At 43.4% G+C, this 23,749-nt stretch overlaps 1 protein-coding gene across 1 annotated transcript in view; it reads left to right on the forward strand.

Annotated features, from left to right (window-relative positions):
- The window catches only part of LOC126094578 (uncharacterized), a 115,695-nt gene extending 94,337 nt beyond the window's left edge, over positions 1 to 21,358 (forward strand). Inside the window, exons 5-8 of the mRNA XM_049909045.1 lie at positions 2,594 to 2,794; positions 11,110 to 11,346; positions 14,803 to 15,109; positions 20,255 to 21,358. Coding sequence (XP_049765002.1) covers positions 2,594 to 2,794; positions 11,110 to 11,346; positions 14,803 to 15,090 — 726 coding nt within the window. The 3' untranslated portion in view covers positions 15,091 to 15,109; positions 20,255 to 21,358. The remainder of the gene's footprint in view (positions 1 to 2,593; positions 2,795 to 11,109; positions 11,347 to 14,802; positions 15,110 to 20,254) is intronic.
- Positions 21,359 to 23,749: the final 2,391 nt, after the last annotated feature.

Genomic DNA, 23,749 nt, shown 5'->3' on the forward strand with positions numbered 1-23,749 from the left:
TGGTTTTTTAAAGCCCCGAAACGCATATTACGATTGTTGGTGTTGCGACGGCTTCGAATAAATTTAAGTATTTGCTTGCTAATGTGGAGCCAAAATTTGTTGAAAATATGTGGGATCTAGGTACAATTGACGACAACAATAAATATTCTCTTACCAAAGAACGACTTTTGACCATAATTAAAGAAAATGAAAAGCGTCAAATTAATGAATTCTTGAGTGAACTTGGTGATACGAAGCCTAATGAATCATTAAGAAAACTGCGGATCTACGCCGTTACTAACGCGTCAGATAAGATAATAAAAACACAATTTTTCTTGAATAACTTCCCCGTAGCATCAGAAGTATCTAATGTCTGACGAAACAGTGGATAAGATTGCTGAACTGGCAGATCCTTTGGTCTAAATGCATTCTGTTGAGGAGGTTCAGATTGCATCAGTTCAGTCATTCGGTCAGCATCATCGTCCATGTCAGTCCGAGATACCCTCATAGGGATGGGAGAATCGAAAACTCAAGTAGGCAAAGATCGCGCTGTAGAAGTAGAAGCAGAGCAACATTCGATAAGAACGGTAAATATTGCTAATAACAATATAAAATTGGCACTCGATATCAGCCTGAAAAAATTGTTGAGCTTTGCCAGTAGAAAAACAAGGATAAATACGATGGTAGGCACAACAACGGCTGATTGTTCAACCCCAGTACCCACGTCAAGCCACGAATATCTTCTGTTTGTTAAAAATCGAAGTGATGGAACATATCTTCTGGTATAGAGCGGTGCAGATTTGTGCTTTATTTCAGTTTCATTATGGATCGGAGATCAAAACCTAGGGTTCAAAGCTCTTAAGTATTTAGGGCTCCGACGCAATTTCGAGTAGCCATCTACTGTAGTAGACAATCAGAAGGTATACTGGGGGCTGATTTCCTTTATCGTTTTGGTTTATTCTTCGACCTCAAATATATGATGCTGACAGACAGTATCATCAAAATAAAAAAAAAATTAGCCGAGGTAACTGCTATGAATACTGAAGACTCGGTAAGCTCACTTTATGCAACATCCTAGTTTTCTAAACTTTTGGAGAAATTTCACAAACTAACAAAACCATCCGCAATGCCAGAGGTGTTGAAGCAAAAAGTGCAGAATTATATCACTGCGTGTAATGGCCCACTAGTTCAACAGTGGCTCTGAGCACTATGGGACTTAACTTCTAAGGTCATCAGTCCCCTAGAACTTAGAACTACTTAAACCTAACTAACCTAAGGACATCACACACATCCATGCCCGAGGCAGGATTCGAACCTGCGACCGTAGCGGTCGCGCGGCTCCAGACTGTAGCGCCTAGAACCGCTCGGCCACTCCGGCCGGCGACCCACTAATAAACAATAAATTACACATTGCTCAAAAATTTCAGTTTTTGTTACCTAATGGTATTCTACGTCCATCAGAATCACAATGGGCCAGTCCACTATACCTTGTTATAAATCCAGGTTGTCAGTGGCGGGTTTTTGGAGATTATCGCCGTCTGAATGACAGAACTCTACCACTACGTTCAATAAGAACTTCATTTTACTTTGGATTTTTCCATTTATTTTGTTTTATTATCGCGCGCGGAATGAAACTTGAATTATAATAACCATGACGTAAGAAATTTCTCTTTTTTTTATAAATTGCAAAGAATAATAACGCTATTATAGCAACATTTTCAGGGCAACCACTTTACAACGTTTCCAAATACTTATCGTGATTTTTCATGTTTCCAGACAGATATTACAAATTACGAAAATAAATGTGGAAACATGAGAACGAGCGTATAATTATCTTAAGATGGTCGCAAGCAGGAAGTAGGTCGTGTCTGAAATAGACCAGTTATGAGAGGTAGGGAATCTCATTCTACATGATATGAATTCACTTTCTTTTTTTCCTAGGGTTTACACTCTTCTATTAAAATCATATGGGTTAGTCAAGTCTTCCTGTCCTCTTTTCTTCGCAATCCCTTACATTTCTTCAGCCTCTCATCCAGTCGTGTCAACAACAAATGATGCACACACGTACCAAGTACCGGCTGGTTATAATCCAAGTGCAGCTACTCACAGAGCTCAGGTGAGGGCTGTAATTATCGTACGGGAGGGAAACTTGGTAGATATGCTAATGCTTTAATGCGGAATCGATTAACGCTGGAAAAAAATTAGTTGCGATTTTGGCCACCAGGTGCACATCAGGCGCTGCGGCATCTCGTTGACGTTTCCGGTGCTCATACTGAACAAATTGTGTAAGTGGCGCTTAATAATAAAATCTACATTATGCCTTTCTCACTTGTTTGACCTTTTCTGTCCAAGTCCCATTCATAACCCATTACATATAGAAAAATATCTATACGTCTTTCTTACAATCACAGCGCCAGATTTGCACCTGGTGGCCGAACTGTAACTACTACTTTCGAGCGTAAATGTGTTCGCAGTAATGCGTTAGAATATCTACCAAGTTTCACTGCCATACGATAATTACAACCAATACTAGGCCTTTTTTCATTTTAATTATAACCACTCCTTGTACCGGTGAGACGGAGGGCATGAACTGAGCGCCCCTGGAACTTTGCAGACGGCGGACTGCTGGGCGCGGCTGCCCTCCGCGGGTTCCGCCCGCGTGCTCGCCGTGGGGCCCTCTGGTCTGCAGGCGGTCTACACGCCCGTCGCGGCCTCCGGCGCGGCCCCCGCTGACCACGGACTCGCTGCCGAGGCGGGGGCGGACGTGGAGGCGGAGGACGAGGCCGAAGGGCCCGGCTGGAAGACCAGGACCGTGGTAAGTCACCCACTGGCGCGCACCGGCCGCGTACTCTCAGTCGACGATATGGTTCTCCATTAACGCTCACTGAAAAACACAATGTATTAGCGTGGCAGCTCCGAGGAGTATGACGACACACAGGTACTTAATAAAATGAAAATAACTGATTTTGGAAACTTAAGACCGCTTGAGCTGTTAGTCCTTTACAGGCATGACCGATTTTGCAGCTGTTTGAGTTCTTCATCACATGCAATCTGTACAAACTGGTAAACAAATATGTGAAGTAGCAAGAGAACATAACTAAATTGAAAAAGTGTATGCGGGATGAACATATTCACAAAATCGCTATTATTAGAGCCAGTGTTGTGAAAGGTTGACCATGGAAAAACAGTGCATTGATGGTTTCAAAATGAACTCAAGGCAACAACTATTTAAAAGTTATAAACCCTGAAATGTAACTTAATTTATAAATGGACTCAGTAAAAGCCGGGTTGTAGACTAGCGTCAGGTGCTATACAGGATCAGTGCATGATTTAAATTTCAGTAAAAAACATGAAGACATAATTAACATGACAAGTTATTTGAAAATAGCACTAAAGCAAGGCTTGCCGGGGTGGCCAAGCAGTTGTAGACGCTCAGTCTGGAAGCGCGCGACCGCTACGGTCGCAGGTTCGAATCCTGCCTCGGGCATGGAAGTGTGTGATGTCCTTAGGTTAGTTAGGTTTAAGTAGTTCTAAGTTCTAGGGGACTGATGACCTTAGAAGTTAAGTCCCATAGTACTCAGAGCCCTTTGAACCATTTGAACTAAAGCAAAGCCAAGACAAATTGGTTACCATGCACATGCTGACTGAATCAAGGCCATAGAGCTCAGTTTTTATGAATTTACCTTTTTTAAACATATTGTAAGGATTACCCAGTCAGTGTATCAGCTCAACTATCATTCTCCTGATCTAGTTATTTACGGATGCGCATGCTCATTCCACATGGTCCCCCGCTCTCCATGGCGCTATCAGTTGCAGTTGCCTTCTGCCACGATGCGTGTTTAGGGCACAGTCCCGTGCGCACCCTTGCTGTTACTGAGTTCAGCCTCTTGCCATCTGGCCTCGCAGTGCGTTGTTATCTACCGATTGAGCTGTCCAGGTTCGAGATGATTCTCAGTCCCGTTGCTTACTTCGTACTTGTTGCTTACTAAGTTACAGAATAGTTTCATGCTGGATACTTTTATGGAAATTAAATACACTTTCAGATTGACTAAATGGGTCTTTACCCACATATTTATTAATCCATTTTAGACAAGTGAGTGATCATTAGCTGCTCTTTTTTTCATTATTCCGTGGATTATCATTTGTCGACTATGCTTTGATCACCAATTCGGCATATGAGGTCTCCGCTTGCTTAACACATACAGTTACTCACCGTGCGTGAATTTATTATTATTTATCTACCTGGTGGTCCCCTTTCTAGGTACCACGGAAGCGTGTTTGGTTTGATTTTTGGCGTCTTATACTTAGCGAAAATTAGTTGATTATTAACCACCCCCCCCCCCCCCTCCATGAACCATGGACCTTGCCGTTGGTGGGGAGGCTTGCGTGCTTCAGCAATACAGATAGCCGTACTGTAGGTGCAACCACAACGGAAGGGTGTCTGTTGAGAGGCCAGACAAAACGTGTGGTTCCTGAAGAGGGCAGCAGCTTTTTCAGTAGTTGCAGGGGCAACAGTCTGGATGATTGACCGATCTGGCCTTGTAACACTAACCAAAACGGCCTTGCTCTGCTGGTACTGCGAACGGCTGAAAGCAAGGGGAAACTACAGCCGTAATTTTTTCCGAGGGCATGCAGCTTTATTGTATGGTTAAATGATGATGGCGTCCTCTTGGGTAAAATATTCCTGAGGTAAAATAGTCCCCCATTCGGATCTCCGGGGGGGGGGGGGGGACACTACTCAGGAGGACGTCGTTATCAGGAGAAAGAAAACTGGCGGGAATTGCGGGAATTAGATTAGGAAATGAGAGACTGAAAGTAGTAAATAAGTTTTGCTATTTGGGGAGCAAAATAAGTGATGATGGTCGAAGTAGAGAGGATATAAAATGTAGACTGACAATGGCAAGGAAAGCGTTTCTGAGGAAGAGAAATTTGCTAACACCGAGTATAGATTTGTCAGGAAGTCGTTTCTGAAAGTATTTGTATGGAGTGTAGCCATGTATGCAAGTGAAACATGGACGATAAATAGTTTGGACGAGAAGAGAATAGAAGATTTCGAAATGTGGTGCTACAGAAGAATGGTGAAGATTAGATGGGTAGATGACATACCTAATGAGGAGGTATTGAATAGGATTGGGGAGGAGAGAAGTTTATGGCGCAACTTGACTAGAAGAAGGGATTGGTTGGCAGGACATGTTCTGAGGCATCAAGGGATCACCAATTTAGTATTGGAGAGCAGCGCGCAGGGTAAAAATCGTTGAGGGAGACCAAGAGATGAATATACTAAGCAGATTCAGACGGATGTAGTTTGCTGTAGGTACTGGGAGATGAAGAAGCTTGCACAGGATAGAGTAGCATGGAGAGCTGCATCACATCAGTCTCAGGACTGAAGACCACAACAACAACAACAACAACAACAACATGAACCATGCGTCATCCTATCCTCTTTTTTCGATCTGAACATGACTTGATTTTGTCAGTATGTTCATCACGTATATACATACTCATTTTAACTGTTTACTTGCATACTTACACTAGTCTTTGTATACCAGTTTCTACAAATTTCAACCGTTATTGCAGCTGAAATGGTGTGAAACTGGCCGCGCAAAGAAACAGAGGACTTATCCTTTCAAAATGATATATCCAGGATCCGGCTGCCCTGAGTTCAAATGCTGCTGTGAAAGTAACTCCACCATAGACCCGAGTCCTGTGAAAACAGTTTGTCTACTGACGTAAAAAAACTTGACAAGAAATGCTGGTTATATATAATCCATCTGTAACCTGTAAAGCGAGCAGCACTCATGGAAGTATGTTGCAACTACCGTACACGACGACCAAGAATCAATTTCCCCTCTACCAATGTACAACAGTGTGCAGAAAATTTTTATAGAACCTCTCCATTTGCCCTTTTCTTGCGTTAATTCCAATAGTAACTTACATTTGCATTTAATATCGTGTCTACACACTTGAAGAAATAAAACAATTCCCCTTTCCCAGGCGAGCTTGCACATTGCGTCGGCAATGATTTATAAAGCGTGCTGGTTTTGTATAAGTTTCGGAAACACCCTGTAGTTGCTTCTTGTGACGTATTGAGGTTCTGATGACCTACCTTCCCTAATGCGTCTACCCCCCTTCTGTGCCCCTCCCCCGCCCCCTCCTCGTCGCTCGTCGTCACATCCAAACACCAAATTTTATCACTACATACGTCTCTACTTCATTGAAATGCGGTGTACACATTAAGTTTATCCATCTTGATTCAACAATAAATATTCATTTCATAGCTTTCGAACACTAGAAATCTGCGATTTTTTTCATTCCCGGACACGTGAAAATTGCTGGTCCTAGAGACAAAATAACTGACTTTTTTGTAGAAAATTTAATGTAGTTTAATTTTGTACTGCGAAACATTCCAGCAGCAACCGCGGTTTCCTTGTTATTCGGGATAACAATAAAAACGTCACCTCCAAACGCGCTCCCACCCTTAGAGTCACACCACATCGGTCACAAGTTTTAGTTAGCTGTTCACTGTACTGTCTCTTACCATTGTACGAAAATTTGCGACTACACGAAATTTTTCCCCTATTCCATCTTTCTTGGTCTCCGTTGCCTGGGTTATAAGCCTGTTTCAAGTGGATGTCTTTCATCTAAGTGGATGATTTAGTAGTAGCAGTAGCAGTAATACTAGATTTATTCATCGGTGGATCACTTTTAGCACCTATAATGGTGTAAGAGCAGCAAACATGTACAATATACAGAGCGAATTAGCCTGTTACTTCGGGAACCTTTCAACATATGGAAAAATCGGCATATGATAATGGGCATATAGGCAGATAATACTGTGGCACGTTTAATCAAATTAAACCTACCCCGATATATTTCTTTCCGACGTCCTTTCACTCTGTAGTAGCAAGTCGTGCTAGGCATTGTAAAGCTACGTTGATGAAACCATTACCTAATACCTACCACAAAGAGGACGCGTAACTCGAGTTGAAAGTCAGTTCCTGAAAGTTCATTTTTTAAAAAAATCGGGCGTTCGGAGGTTGCAGTCTACTTGCTGAAAGCATTTAAAACTAGACTGAATCTACTTTTTATTCATATGGAAACACATGAAATGGCTATCAAGTCCGTATTTACTATGGTAATGCTCTCTCATTCAAAGTTCACTGTCTGTACAACATAGTTTCACTCGAAAAGCAGCCAGAATTGTTGCAAGTCCGACCCCAATAATTTTCACGTTCTACTAGGTACCGACCCACAACTATTCGCGAGTTAAACATTCGGTCATTTCAGAGGTCTTTTTCGAAAGAAATGCTCGCCAAAGTATTCCGTACAGAGCGCGAACATGTCACGGGGAATTGTTACTACGTCCGGAAATTTTACACGCTCATAATTTTCAAACTATTTACTTTAGAAACACCAAACTTTCATTAAAATATTCGTAACTGCAGTCTCTTCAGTCACGAGGTATTCTAACCGCAATTAACTCACTATTTTTTTCCATTTTAAGAGTATTTTTACGGAGCTATCTAACATGGTGTTACTCGTAGGCCGGTTAGCAAGCGACTCTCTCCAACTATTCTACTCACCGCTCACTCCACTATATTCCCGCGGGAACAGCCTAATTCTGATTGGCTGTTGATCTAAACGACCAATCAGAATGTTCCTTCCAGATCATTCTGGCGGCAAATCTTGCCTTATCCAATCAATAATCTGATAGTAATTACGGTCATTAAAACTTAAACTTCTAGTGTATTGTTTAATCAAAATAAGCGGAGTACGAATCAGTCTTCAAATTGATAAGTAAACCTATCCCGCCTCTAACTTTCATTCTGGCTGCTTTTAAACAAACGCAATCTCACACCGACGAACGTCATCTGAATCATGGTTGCAGTTGTACAAGGTTTTATGAAAAATGACATATTAAGTTTTAACGTATGTCCTACATTGCTCCTAAGGAAATGCTGAATGTGAAATGATATGAAATGAACAATTTTATGGCATTGCGTACTGCGGATAGTAGAGGAATATTTCGGAGACAGGAGCATCCTGTCAAATGCCTGCGTCTGTGAGGCAGTCATTTGTGGTCAATAACATTTCTGAAATGAACTAACTTGCCCAGAGTGCCGATTTTAATCCATTGGAACACCTCTCAGATGAGTTATAACGTCGACTACGCTCCAGAACCAAGCGTCCAACACAATACCTTCTCTGATTTTGGTTATCCTCAGACTTTCAGACATATTATTCAAAGTGTCCCCAGCACAGTAACAGCCGCCATAGAAATGAAAGATGGACACACCCCTAAATGTCCACTAATATTTGTTAGATATAATCGATCAGATAGTGTATGTCAAGTAGGTTTTTAGTTGGTTGCGTAAGAATGTTTCTCATATATTTATGAAACACAAGTTTGATCTTATCCATAGATCACCGTGAAAATTAGCATCGGTGCAGAGATTGCCGTATTTACCGACTCACTTGATTGATCCTAGGCTTGCTCTTCACTCTTCTGATACGAGAGTGAACATACTGTAAGCAAATGAAACAGATTCTTCGCTTTTGTAAGCAAATCATACGTGACTTTTGTTTACAGCATGATGCTAAACAGCATCGCGACCATTAATGAGTTTCCCGCAGTCGATTTACACTCCGTGATCAAAAATATCTGGACGCGTGGCTGAAAATGTCTTACAAGTTAGTGGCGCCCTTCATAGGTAATGCTGGAATTCAGTATGCCGTTGGCCGCAGGCACACGTTCAGGCAGGTGCAGGAAGGTTTCTTGGGGAGTGGCAGCCAATTCCTCACGGAATGTATCTCTGAGGAGAGATACTGATGTTGGTGGGTGAGGCCTGGCAAGAAGTCGGCGTCCCGAATCATCCCAAATACGTTCTATAGGATTCAGGTCAGGACTGCGTGCAGGTCAGTCTTTACAGGGATGTTACTGTAGTGTAACCTCTCCGCCACAGGCCGTCCATTATGAACAGGTGCTCGATTGTGTTGAAACATGCAAATGCCATCCCCTAATTGCTCTTCAACAGTGGGAAGCAAGAAGGTGCTTAAAACATCAATGAAGGCCTGTGGGTGAAAGCCCCCTCCATGAAAAACACGACCACATCATAACATCACCGTCTCAGAAATTTATTATTGAAACTACACGTGCTGGCAGATGACATTCACCAGGCATTCACCATGCCCACACCCTGCCATCGGATCGCCACATTGTGTACCGATTGGTCACTCCACACAACGTTTCTCCACTATTCAAAGGTCCAATGTTTACGCTCCTTACACCAAGCTAGGCGTCGTTTGGCACTTACCTTCCTGATGTGTGGCTTATGAGCAGCCGCTCGACCATGAAATCCAAGTTTTCTCACCTCCCGCCTAACTGTCGTAGTGGATCCTGATGCAGTTTGGAATTCCTGTGTGATGGTCTGCATAGATTTCTGCCTATCACACCTTACGACCAACTGTCGGCGGTCTCTGTCAGTCAGCAGACGAGGTCGGCCTGTACGCTTTTGTGCTGTAGGTGTCCCTTCACGTTTCCACTTCACTGTCACATCGGAAACAGTGAACCTAGGTATGATTAGGAGTGTGAAATTTCGCATTTAGACGTAAGACACAAGAGACACCCAATCACCTGACCACGTTCAAAGTCCGTGAGTTCCGCGGAGTACCCCATTCTGCTTGCTCACTATATCTAATGATTACTGAGATCACTGATATGGAGTACCTGATAGTAGGGAGCATCACAATGCACCTAATATGCCAAACATATGTTTTGGGGGTGTCCCGACACTTTTGATCACATAGTATAGAATTACTGAACCATTACTTCGATATACCTGATAGCAGTTTCCACAATTGTAGACGGCGCTAGTGTTGTCAACTAGTGACTTGTAGAACTGTGGAAAATTAGGACTGATAACGAAAAGAATCTTCCCTGTAGTATGCTATGTGGTGTAGAGAAACTACGCTGAATAGAACCTGCTTGGCATGGGTGGTGGGAAGGGAGGGTAAATCACTCTCCATCTGAATCATAGCCCTGCACTTTAATCATTGCGTCAGCTTGCTCATTCAAATAAAGAAATAGACAAACATATAGCAAGCAAACAGAAATTAATTTGCCCAGAGTGCTGATTAATTATTACAATTTTGCTCTTATTTCTGACGACAGTGCTCAATTGAGACTGCATTCAACTATATAACTGATAATTGTTAGAGAAGACATCACCGTTGAGAACACCACAGTAGCAGTTTAGATGTATTACCTGTATTATCGCTAGACATCGCCTATTTTTATTGTTATAATTACGTACGTAGAAGTAATAATAAGCTTCACTGTCCTCCAAAACGTTCCGAGGGGCTGACGTCATTCCTGGTGTACAAGCGACGTCAGCGAAGTAACTACGGTTGCAAATGGAAGTAACAGCTGTAAACAACAGATGCACATTCGACCACTCAGCTGCGAACAGGCAGTGTTAAGTATTGGACGTGCTACCGTGGAGTATTTGCTTAAATGTGTCATAAATCTCAATGGAGCAACGGGCTGAACATTTGTAAATCAGGTGTTCCAGACATTCTTTAGAACGCTTTGAAGAAGGGAAAAGTGCGTGCAAAGTTTGCCTCTCACGTCTTGATTCCAGAATCAGAAACAACGATGAGTAGATGCCTATAGCGCGACCTGACCGAGGTGGAAGATGCGGATAATTCTTTTCTGGAAAAAAAAATCATCATGGGGGACAGGTGTTATTAATTCGAACCTAGCACAAAAGAACACAGCGCCGAATGAGTCTCTGACGCTTCACAAAGACTAAATAAGGTATGAATGTGACGTATGAGTTGAACACCCCACCTCAAGGAAGGACGTTTCTGACAGTTTCGTATGTTTGTTAGAAAGTTCTGTGCGTTTCACTAAAGTTTGTGTGTGCGGGGTGAGGAGGACAGGGGAGCACCGTCTTCACTGTTCTCTAATTTCTGTTAATCCAGTCTCAAAACTGTTTTGGACTGACCATGATGATGACGATAAGATGTTGTGGGCACACGACAGCAAGGTCTTTAGCACCTGCTTCGATTGATGGCGTACATGTCGTGTATATTATGTGGCCAGTGCTTGACCTTTCCATCTGTTCACAGAACGGCAGCCAGTGGTCGTTGCGACTGACGTCCGTGATCCATCAAGGAGCGCTGGTGATCGCCGAGCTGTCGTGGAGACTGCCGGAGAAGGAGCTGCAGGCCGCGAGGAGCGACGGGGGATCCCCGCTGTACCTGGTCACGTGGGAGGTTGACGGCGGGGGGATCACCGGAAACCTCTACACAGACTCCTCCTGCGTCACGCTCTCCCTGTCATCTGACACTGTCTTCCACATACAGGTCAGTGCCTTCAGAACACTGAAGAATGTGCGTTACCGTAAATAAAATGTACCATTATTTATATAGAGATCCTTATCAAATTCCGGTAATCTCTCAGAATTCTTCGGTAAATACAATGATCACGTGAAACTGTCAGTGTGGATTAACCCTGTTTTATGGTGTACTTTTAACAGATATTTGCTCCAGCAACGGAGAGTTAGCCTTCTTTGCCTCATGCATGGCAATGGCTTCTCCTGGGTCCGACAATTTAGTTTACGGATATGTAATACTGTACTTTCTGAACGTAATAAGCACATAATCTTTGGAAGGAAACCAAAATAAGCTATATGCCGTATATCACTCTCCATCTGGATCATAGCCCTGCACTTTAATCATTGCGTCAGCTTGCTCATTCAAATAAAGAAATAGACAAGCATATAGCAAGCAAACAGAAATTTATTTGCCATACAGCATAAAAAATTACTACCACAGATAATATCCACGAATTAGCGAACTACCACAAGGAACAGAAGAAAAACATGCCTACTTCTCTGAAGGGCTTATGAGAAGTGGTCGTGTTCGTTGTTATCAAACGATAGACTGAAGCCATAAAACCATTATCTTCCACGTCCAGAGTAGTAGTGTGCTCGTTTTAGGAAATGGCGTATTGTAGTAATGTAATGCACTCATGGTGTGCCCCATTTAGTGTGAGTTTTGCTCGCTTTGTGTCAATATCCATATCAAACCTTCTGGTTTTGTGTGATTGTGGCAGAAGAGGTTCTATAATGGGTAGGGAGGATAGATTTTTGCACTGACATTAGGATGTGAAGGCATGAATGTGAAGAGGTTGTTGTTGTTGTTGTTGTTGTTGTTGTTGTTGTGTGTGTGTGTGTGTGTGTGTGTGTGTATAGGTTAACCAAGAGGCCAATTGGTTGATAGAATCTATCGCTTTTATAGACTCTTGTGTAATAATTCGAAGCACATCTATTCTGACGCTTTTGTACTGTGAAAGGTGCTTGAGTATACAGTTTAATACTGATTTTAACAACCACGACTTCAGTGTCTGTTATGGATAACACAAAATGGATCTGTGTTGTGGTGTGGAACGTCACCATGTTCTGATATGTTTACAAATAACCAAGATCAATGTTGTGTAACGCAAAGTTGGAAACGAAACTCTAGACTAAAACGTTAAACTGGGAAAACAAGAACTTTGGCAGAGATCATGTTGGTCTGTTGGATGGTAACTGCGACAAGGAAACCCAAGTAAACGAGATAATCCAGTTGGGGAATCATACACGCCTTGTTGTGGGTGGTAACTGTGGCAGATTGATGTGGTGATGAAGAGGGCTGGATCATTGGTATGTGACATGACACGAGGTGGGGGTGGCGGGGAGGACAAGGGCGGTTATGAATGTGACAACCATGCTGCCCAGCTGGGAAACCAAAAACAGTGACTGAAATACAGGGTGTTGGGTTGAGCTGGTGACAAAGCAGCCATTCTCTTTGGAGTACAAACCCCTGCTGGCAGTTGACACAGGCAGTGCCGATGGAGAAAGCAGACTGTTCAGATGAGACATAAGAAACACTGACAAACATGCAGTATCACAGACGGAGTTGGTGATGATAGCGGTGGGCCCACTGATGCGGAGCTCCGTTGGTGCTGGAGACAGGCAGTGGTGAGGGTGGCGCTATGCTGTCCAGTTGGGATATCTGACACACTGACAGATGTTGCTGTTGCAGACTGTGGCAAGGGGAGCTGGTGATGAGTAGGGTGGGTCCATTACTGTGCGACAGTATGCTGGTGATGGAAAATGCTGACACTGAAGGCTAGAAGTGGTAAAACATAAACACTTCCAAGTGTCTTCAATTAAAACTTCCGGGCAGAGAGGCCGTGGTCGATGTATAAAATTTCCACCTAACGTTTTGTCTCCATCTGCGGGAGACATTTTCTGAGGTCGTCCGGTTACTGCCATTGAGGGTCCAGGTACTCTAGCATTTATAGAGGGCATCACCATTCGTCACGTGATGCCGACGGTATGCCTATTTTTGGTAGGCGTCATCATTTTCTGAGAGTAATCGACTGCCATTCTACTGGCGCAACGTCGACATCCATATTTTGTCCAGCTTAAAAACTTTCTCTTTTATATTAAAATTATTATGGTGTTTGTGATTCTCTGTTGCTTCTCTATACATGAGCGCATGATAATAGCATGTTCGTGCTAGAAAGCTTGTCACATTAAATTTAATTTCGTGGTTCCCATCTCGAAAAACATGCTCAGCTACGGCCGATTTTTCGATGTGTCCTAAGCGACAGTTTCTTTTATGTTCGGCTAAGCGGGTATTTACACTTCTTTTCGTTGTTCCAATATATATTTGTCCACAAATGCATGGAATTTTATATACTCCAGGTGTTGCTAGGAGGTGTCGGGCATCTTTTGCAGTTCTTAAATATTCCTTAATCTTCTTGGTGGGTCTGAAGATTGTTTCGATCCCATACCTGACCAGAGCTTTCCCGATACGGTCCGTGACTTTATTAGTGAACGGTAGGAAAACTTTTCCAGTAGGTGACCGTTGTTGCTCTTGACTTCTCGCTTCTTTTCTTCTGTGATGGAGGTTCAAAATGGTTCAAATGGCTCTGAGCACTATGGGACTTAACTGCTGAGGTCATCAGTCCCCTAGAACTTAGAACTACTTAAACCTAAGTAACCTACGGACATCACACACATCCATGCCAGAGGCAGGATTCGAACCTGCGATAGTAGCGATCGCGATGGTTTGATTTCTTTTTGAGGTATCGTTCCGTGTGAGTGTTCTTTCTATATACCTTGTGGCCCAGCGTCCCATCCACCCGTTCAATTACCGACACATCCCGGAAACTGAGTTGACCGTTGCTCTCTTTCTCCATCGTAAACTGTATCTTCGGGTTAATACTGTTCAGATGCACCAAGAAGACATCCACCTCTTCTTCACCATGAGTCCACATTACAAATATGTCATGAACATAGCGGTACCATTTAGCAGGCTTCAGCCCGGAAGATTTAATTGAAGACAACGCCGGCCGTGAAAGGCTACATTGTATGACTTCAAGTGTGTTGTGTGTCAACTGGAACTGCTGATGAGGAGAATGGTGTAGTTGATGCAAACCCTCGGTGTAGGTACACATGGGTGGCAGAGAAGGTGGCACTGCACTGCCCAGTTCTGTTGTAAGAAACATTAACGGGTATATTGTTTGGGCAGGTGGAAAGTATGATGAAGAATGGTCACTGGTGCAAAGCAGGTATGGAAACAGGTGGTGCTGGAGGCAAACAGGGCAGACTAGCTGGCATGCTCCACTCCGTGGGCATTGGTGTACTGTCCTTGAAGGCTCTCTGGTGTGTAGTTCCGTTGTTCGTGGTGGACTCGGGTGGCAGAGAAAGTGGCAGCGCATTATCCTGTTGGAAAACTGGAAACACTGACAGCTATACTGTATGGCAGGTGGAGCTGGTGACGAAGAGGGCGGACAAGCTGGTGCGCAGCCCTCCGCTCGTGGTGGACACCGGCGGCGGCGAAGACGGCACCACGCTGGTGCTGGTGGCGCCGGCGGAGCACACCGGGCGCGCGCTGGCCGGCCTGCAGGGCTGGCGGGACACGATGCGCTTCTCGCTGGTGCTGCTGCTGGGACTCTGCCTGCCGGCCGCGTTCGTCGCCACCATTATCTGTCTCCACAGCTACCGGCGGCAGCGGCTGGCGGCGCAGGCGCGGGACAAGCTGCCGCTCTTCTAACCGCCTACTGCTTACCCAGGTAGGCCTCCGAAGCCGTGTTGTATGTTAACTGGGGACCTCCGTCCCCGCCGCAGCCGCAGTGGTCCACAACCCCACGACGACTTCCGCAGGCCGCTTCACCCCTCCGCCGCCCCACACCGAACCCAGGGTTACTGTGCGTTTCGGTCCCCGGTGGACCCTCCCGCAGGGAACGTCTCACACCACACGAGTGTAACCCCTATGTTTGCGTGGTAGTGTAATGGTAGTATATGCGTACGTGGAGAACTTGTTTGCGCAGCAATCGCCGACATAGTGTAGCTGAGAAGGAATAAGGGGAACAGCCCGCATTAGCCTAGGCAGATGGAAAACGGCCTAAAAACCATCCACAGACTGGCCACCTCACTGGACCTCGACACAAGTCCGCCGGGCGAATTCGTGCCGGCGACCAGGCGCTCCTTCCCACTCCGGAAAGCCGTGGGTTAGACCGCTCGGCTAACCGGGCGGGCTTCCCCAGCCACACTCCTTGACTCACGCAAGAAGTGATGACGAAACTACCACGTGAGAACACCACTTTACTCGGCACTATTGTGTTGGAGTTGTCATTGATTTATTTTGCTTTTAAGATAATGTAGGTAGGTCACATACAGATTCTGACAAACTATCTACATATCAAATAATACGAGTCTCCAATAGATCTAAGGTTTATGGGGTATAATTTTTTAATCACATGGCAAATGGCTCTGAACACTACGGGACTTAACAACTTCTGACATCATCAGTTCCCTAAAACTTAGAACTACTTAAACCTAACTAACCTAAGGACATTACACATATCCATGCCCGAGGCAGGATTCTAACCTGCGATCGTAGCGGTCGCGCAGTTCCAGACTGAAGCGCCTAGAACCGCTCGGCCACCCCGGCCAGCCTTTTTAATCAAATTGTAGCCCCAGTTCTAAGGGTAAATAAAATACTGTGTTGTTCTTTTAAGCGTGGTATGGGCTCGCCTTCCTCTGACCTCTCAAATGCATTAGCCAGCTAGTTAAAGCAGATCCACAGTTTAACACAGACTCCGAACCACTGTGCTATTCGGCGTTTTCAGAGTTAAAATATTACCGTGTCCAATGGGAAAGCGTTACTTGCTTGCTTTATTTTATTGTCACATGCCAAAACATCGCAAAGACAATCTCAGATAAGCCGGCCGGGGTGGCCAAGCGGTTCTAGACGCTTCAGTCTGGAACCTCGCGACTGCTACGGTCAAAGGTTCGAATCCTGCCTCGAACATGGATGTGTGTGATGTCCTTAGGTTAGTTAGGTTTAAGTAGTTCTAAGTTCTAGCGGACTGATGACCTCAGAAGTGAAGACCCATAGTGCTCAGAGCCATTTGAACCATTTTGACCCAATCTCAGATAAACATTTAACAGTCCTGTATTTGTAATATCTATCTCACGGAGAGGTATTACATCTGGAAAAGCTTGATGTTTTATTGAATTATGACAAATTCCATAACCTCTATATTGTGATATGGGATTAGTTCGGGCCCACGTTGACAGAAGTCTTCTTTTTCTTCACTTCAACAACAAGCCTCCAGTGTTCTGATCTCAGTGCACCCATCTCTTCCGTCGTCTTCCAGGATCTCGTTAACTTCTGGTTTATAGTTCAATACTCGAAAAAATCAGTCAGGTGAAAAGTGTGTGCCTCCCGTTACTCGAAGCGGGCTAGTGCTTACCGACTGAACTACCCAAGCACGACTGACGATGCGTCCTCAGCGCTCTACTTCAACCAGCACCTCCTTTCCTACCTCACAGAAGTTCTCCTTCAACCTTGTGAAACTATCGCTGGAAGAAAAGATATTACGGAGACAAAGCTTACAAGGTGAAGGCATCAGACACGTCCAACTGATTCGGCTTATATTTGGCAGGACACTTGTGTAATATATAAAAATAAAGTCTGAGACATTTTTACTCAACCCAGCCCCTCCAATTTTAAGAAAATCGCTCCAAAATTACACGATGTGCATTCACTCAAAATCGACTACATCCATAGATAGTTAAAAATTGAGAATGTTTCGTCATTACATATGGCGTCCGCAAAAGCATATTTTCGTAGAAATGGAGGAAAGAACGTTTCCCGAAAGGCCCTGTTTAACAAAAACGCCAGTGGCCTTAGCGGCCAAGGCATCTGTCTGGGAAGCAGAAATCTGTGTCCGATTCCCAAACGAAATCCACAGTTTTTTCATTCGTACTTCTTTCTGCATCTCTGTTGGTACAGGGGGGTTAATAAAGTAAATAAATCAATAAGGGATAACAACAAAGTAGGAAAATAAATTTCTAAAGCTGCTTGGATTCGAAAATAATTAAAACATTAATCCTGGTCCCTTTACAAGTGCTCTTTCACTCACTCTCTTACATGTCTAATTTTTCTTAGAACAACAAGGCTGATGATATTTCTCGTACAGATACTCGAAGGAATAAGAAAATCTCATGAAAGTAATCTTTACGCAATCGAATAGTTCATCCAGAAGATTCAGCGTAACAGACTTGGTCTGTATTTTAAAATATTTCTTTTTCGGTAATTACTTCTGATGCATATCCCGCAGTCGATAATACATCCTGAAAAGTCGGTGCTGAAAGTTGATCATAAATTACGTCGTGAATCATTATTGCATTCGCGCGTTTGTGCAATTCTCGCAGGATTCATTCGTAGTTGCAGATTGCCATTTTGAAGCCTCCATATGAAGTTTCTAAAATAAGCGTCACATTGCTGGCACACGAGTGTGCAGGTTGACGGTATTTTTTCTACTGTGCAAGTCAGCTGACCTTCGTCGTCTATACATATGCTATCATACATGACGGTATGTATTTCTCCGCCACAGGAGTCCAATTTCAGACAAAATTTTTTACCAGCAACGTATGGTTTTAAAATGTTCCTAAGACACAATTTGTAAATTGTATTTGTGCATTTTTCGGATTTGGAACAAGTGATGTAAACATTTTTAATGAGTCTTTTAAACGACTGATGCCCACATCTCGTGGTCGTGCGGTAGCGTTCTCGCTTCCCACGCCCGGGTTCCCGGGTTCGATTCCCGGCGGGGTCAGGGATTTTCTCTGCCTCGTGATGGCTGGGTGTTGTGTGCTGTCCTTAGGTTAGTTAGGTTTAAGTAGTTCTAAGTTCTAGGGGACTGATGACCATAGATGTTAAGTCCCATAGTGCTCAGAGCCATTTGAACCATTTAAACGACTGATCTACTGCATACCCCAAGTACCAAATTAATCATTATTTTGATATAAGCACATGAAAACTTGAGGAAACAATTTTCCAGACGCTGCGATTGAATGTTGTTCCATGTGTAAATGCGTTATTTTGTTATGTATACCACCAAATGCGATAAGACTTCGTTTTTCTCCCTCACGTGTAACGTCCGTCGAATGTTCGTCTTCTCAGCAGATTCACTGTAAATACCTTTCATACAACGAGGATTAAAACTTACGTGGGAATCTAGCAAATGGTCTCTGCTCCCCAGCCAGACCGTCGTTACGCCACCAGCGGCGCTTTCATTAAATAGTGTTTACCTTACGGATGCACAAGCGGCAGTCGAAAAAGTTTCTTTCGTCACTTCCTAGGTAAACACCCGTTTGCGGACCCCATATGACGGCAAAAAATACTGATGTACAGACAGTCATTTGCGCATCATGAAGTTTAGCGGCGGTTTTCTCAAATACGGGAGAGGGGAAGTTGCGAAAAAATATTTGAGTATTTCGTGTAATTACGTAGGCTTTCCCGGCGTAATAAGTCTTGAAAGTCTCTTTGGGTTTGCTGCCGGATCCTAAAATCAACTTGACTGCAGAAGCAGCATTTCCTGAAGATGGCGAACAGTTGGATCGCCGAAATATCGAGTCAAGTTGATTTTAGGATCCGGCAGCAAACCCGAAGAGACTTTCAAGATCTGAGTATTTCAGTTTAGGTTGTACCAAGCCACCAGCCAAATATGGACGGAGACATAAAACTTGGAGATTGTTTCGGGAATGAATGTTCATTCTGCAACAAAATGTGCGCTGATTTGTATCTTCAAATCAGCGCGCACTCCACTAAAACTAACCTAAACTCCATCCGAACAGGCCTTGGAAGACTTAACGTACCGACCGACCGCCATGTCATATTCAGCCAATAGGCGTTACTGGATGTGTTTGTGGATGGGTATGTGTTCAGTACAGCGCTCTGCGGGGTGTTGTCTGTTTCCTTGATCCGAACCGCTACCTCTTAATTAAGTAGCTCCTCAATTGGTCTCACAAGGGCTGTATGCAACCCGCTTGTCAACACCACTCGGCAGTTCCGGAGGGCCGCCCATCCAAGTGCTCGCCATGCCTTACGGCGCTTAACTTCGGTGATCTGACGGGAACCAGTGTTACCACTGCGGCGCCGGCCGTGGTGGCCGAGCGGTTCTAGGCGCTTCAGTCCGGAACCGCGCGACGAAACGGTCGCAGGTTCGAATTCTCCCTCGGGCATGGATGTATGTGACGTTCTTAGGTAAGTTAGGTTTAAGTAGTTCTAAGTTCTAGGGGCTGATGACCTCAGATGTTAAGTCCCATAGTGCTCAGAGCCATTGGAACCATTTTTTTTACCACTGCGGCACTGCCAACGGCGCGCATTCTACTATAGAGTAAAAATTCTTTTTAAATATATATATTAGTTTTGTTATTCACCCTTCGTATCGATACTTGAGAGCCACATTATCGTGTTTGGTTTTATTTGTTCTTTAATTGAATCGACCCTCAACTCAATACCGCTATATTCATTTCATATCTCTCAAAAAGAATCTGATTTTTATGGTGAGATTAGGTACGTTAAATACCAGTTAACCCTTGAGCATTAGTACTACTTTTATTAAGAAATTCTGCTGCCTACCAAGCGAGCTAGCATAGGGGTTAGCACACTGGATTTGGGTTCGAGAGGGCAACGATTCAAATCCACATTTGGTCATCTAGGTTTAGGTTTACCGTGGTTTCCTCAAATCGCCCTAAACCAATGTCGGGGTTGTCCCTTTATAATGGCATGGTCAATTTTCTTCCCCATCCTTGAAACAGACTACTTCCATCCTTCCTGAGGCCCCCAACGCACATGTTTCCCGTACAGAGTATTTTACGCTGAATAACTCGTCATCTCTCACTGTGACTCTTCTCACCCACAGTGTGTTCCGGACGCGGGCTGCGCTGCGCCCCTGTGACGTCAGCGCGTCCCGTCTGCATCTAGTCAGCGCGGCGCGCCGGTCGCGTCTTCCTGGGCCGTCAGTAGCCGCATGGCGACCTTCGACCCAGTGGACAGCGCAAGAGCGCGACGCAATCCCAGCCAGCTCAATACGTCTGCCTCGTGACTATCCGCCACCGTGAACGTGAACGTCCGTTTTTCCACGTTAAAACACATGTAGTGCCCCGCTGAAGTTCCGACAGGTTTTTGTAACAAAACTTGGTCGCAAGAGGCAGTACCGACTTACCTAAGTGGAGCGATCAACTCGGCATCACCAAAGGCGCTGGGCTTCTCAACATTGAACGAGACAAAGAAACTGAAAAGTTTACACTCAACTCCAAAAAAATGTTTTTAGTTTGTTAGAAATGTAAATATAATCAGAAAGGCGTCTTGGACGATAAAAATATCACTCATTTGATGGAAATGAAAGACGAGTTATACCCCAGGGTAACTGGGGGGATAAACTCTACTACTGTATGGTGCGTGATATGAGAAATCAGTGAAATGAGTGCATGTGTAAATATGAATAAAAGATTAATTTAGTGTTGTAACTAAGTAGAAAAAAAGTTATTTCCATCCAGTTTTTCAGTGGCGCTCGCTATGCCCAGTAAATAAGATGATATTTACTATTGTCGAATTGCATTAGTATGAGTTTTAGATAAGCTTCTTTATGAGAAACTGTGTAATTTTGTAAGTATATATTTTGTCCATGTGCAACATATCTTTACAAATTTATCAATCTATGTTTCCTGAATGTTACAAAACTCGAAGTGTACAGAATTTCATTTCAGAGAACTGTAAAAGTATAAATTTCAATTGTTTTATAAATAAAAGAAGAAAATGAGGAGGACATTATCATTACACTCAACATGCAATGCTGTGCTTGACTATTTAGAGAACCGTCCAAGGTTAAAAATTCACATACTTGTCAGCCTTTCCACTATTTCATGAAACGTTTATGTATTTTTGTGTTTTATTTGCCTGGTAATTAAAATGGATTGGAAATTATAGAATTGATATTAAAAATATGAGACAAAAGAATATCTTTTTTACTTATTCTAAGTTTGTATTACCTGCAGAATCTTGTTAGTGCCTTCAAGTGTCTGAATGTCACCATACAAAGTGTAAAAAATATTGCATATGTCATTTAAAGTAAGAAAGTTTAAATGTTCCATGATTTAAGTGAACATAACATGAAACTGAAACAAAATGTTTTTGCTCATATGGAATTTTGTTATGTTATCAAGATTTCAATGACTGTCTCTACTGTCTTCACCAAAAAGTGCAAGAAAGGCAGTTAGATATCAGGAAGTGCAACAAGCAGGTAACTGTCAAGGTCTTCAGTTGTTATTGCTGCTCAGTAAGCGAGTGTATTTTACCTAGTGATGTCATCACAAACTTTTGTTTAGGGAGACTATGAAAGTCTTAACATTTTTCATTGAATCTGAAATCATATTTTGCAATAGACTCCAAAACAATAATTCTTCAAAGACGATTTCATTGAATGTGTGTTGTGGCCATAAGATGAGCTAAGTACAGCACCAGACTAGATACCTGCGAGTGGGCCAGCTGACCATAGTTATGTTATATAGAAGATGTCAAACTGTAGCACATAGCCTACACTTTCTCCTAATAAAAAGCTTGTCAGGCCAATCACAACACTGAAGTGTTACTACTTCCACGAGCACACCTGCACCATGCATCCACAGAGATCCTTGTCTTGCAGTGAAATGCCTTACTGCTTAGTGGCATCCTTAATCATTCCTGAAAGTCAGCTTATCAAAAGTACGACTGAGCTACTATGACTCCAGTTAAAAAAGGAAAGAATTGATTCACATATCAGGCAACCATGAAACAGTACTTTTGATGTGTGATGATAATGTCTGTTACCAATTTTTCTCAGAATGTTGCAGCAGCAGATGAAGAATATTTCTTCAGCAAAATTAATGCATTTTAGTGTGTCATTTGTGGGATTTTCTAACTAACTGAATATAGCATTTTAGTAGTTTTTTCTAATGCAGGACGAAGTTTTTGGCGTGCCCATCATTATGTTAACACTGCTGGGCTATATGCAAGTGCAGAGCAAACCATGTAGATGCCCAAATGCCAGCAGAAATTCTGCTTAACTACACTGCCTGACATAAAAAGTGAAGAATGCATAGGGAGAGGACAAAATTAAATGAAACATAACGTGTTGAGAGGGCATGTGACATGTAGCAGTGATTACAAAACTGAGTCAGATTTATGAAGAACTTGTCAGTATGAGCCCACATATCAGTATGACATTGTAAGCCTTGTGACATGGATGCATGTACTGATTCAGGTGGCAAGGGTGTCATAAAGCTGTGTATCAGCCCTTCAGGCAAGCTGGCCCACAAATGCGGCAAATGGTCCCGTCATCCTGGATACTGGCTCTGGAATGAAATTAATGGTCAAGCTGGTACCACACATGTAGTACCACTTCTACGTCAGGAAGACATTTCACAGAGACCTATGTGTGAAACAACATTGTCGTATTGAAAAATGTCTCCGAGATACAGTCGCAAAAAAGGCAAATCATGAGAACACAACATGTCCACAATGTGCCGTTGTGCTGGCAGAAATCCCTCAGTTTCCATCACACCATGACACCAGGAGTAACACCACGGTGCCATCAAGAATGTTGGAAGAATTGGACCTTTCCTCAGGTCACAGCTATACTCATCATCAATAGTCGTCCAGGATAGTGCAGAGCTGCAATCAATTGCTGAACACAGTGTGACACCATTCCATTCATCGGCAACCCATGCTTCCTGGTCACAGCAACACTCCAATAGTGCCATTTCTGTTGTAGTGTTAACTGGAGCCTACTCAGGGAATGGTAATTACCTAGTTCAGCTGCTATTAGTGTCCATCAAATGGTGTGGGATGACTCAGATTGTTGTAAGGAGTCTGTTACTTGTTTTGTGATGGCAGGCATAGATGTCAAAGGAATATAATATGCTTGGAGCACAACACAGATATTCTCCCTTGTGATGGTCAGGTGTAGTCATCTGGAACTTTGATGATGAAGATGCCTGCCCTCACATTCCCATTCAATCCCACATCAGGCCACTATTCCATCTGAATGCCCCACGAATCTGGAAACTGGATGATTTAACCAGCTGGATGAAAGGAAATCTTTCAAATACAGTCAGGCGTTGACAATGCTGTCCCAAGTGAGTATGCAGCATCTCTGTGTCCTTCACTGTGCTCAATCAAAATCTGATGCTGTTCACACCCCTTGTAAACCCTACTGTGCCTGATAACAACACTAAACTACACAATGCACTGTGGCGGCCATTCTACTATCGCGTAAAATTTTGAAAAGTGAATGAAATAAAATAATCTGTTTAATTTTTAATGAAACGTGTTGTTGAAAAATCTCTTTTATTTCGTTAAATGCCATGGCTAATTTTTT

The sequence above is a fragment of the Schistocerca cancellata genome, chromosome 8, assembly GCF_023864275.1.
Source record: "Schistocerca cancellata isolate TAMUIC-IGC-003103 chromosome 8, iqSchCanc2.1, whole genome shotgun sequence".
Classification (NCBI taxonomy): domain Eukaryota; kingdom Metazoa; phylum Arthropoda; class Insecta; order Orthoptera; family Acrididae; genus Schistocerca; species Schistocerca cancellata.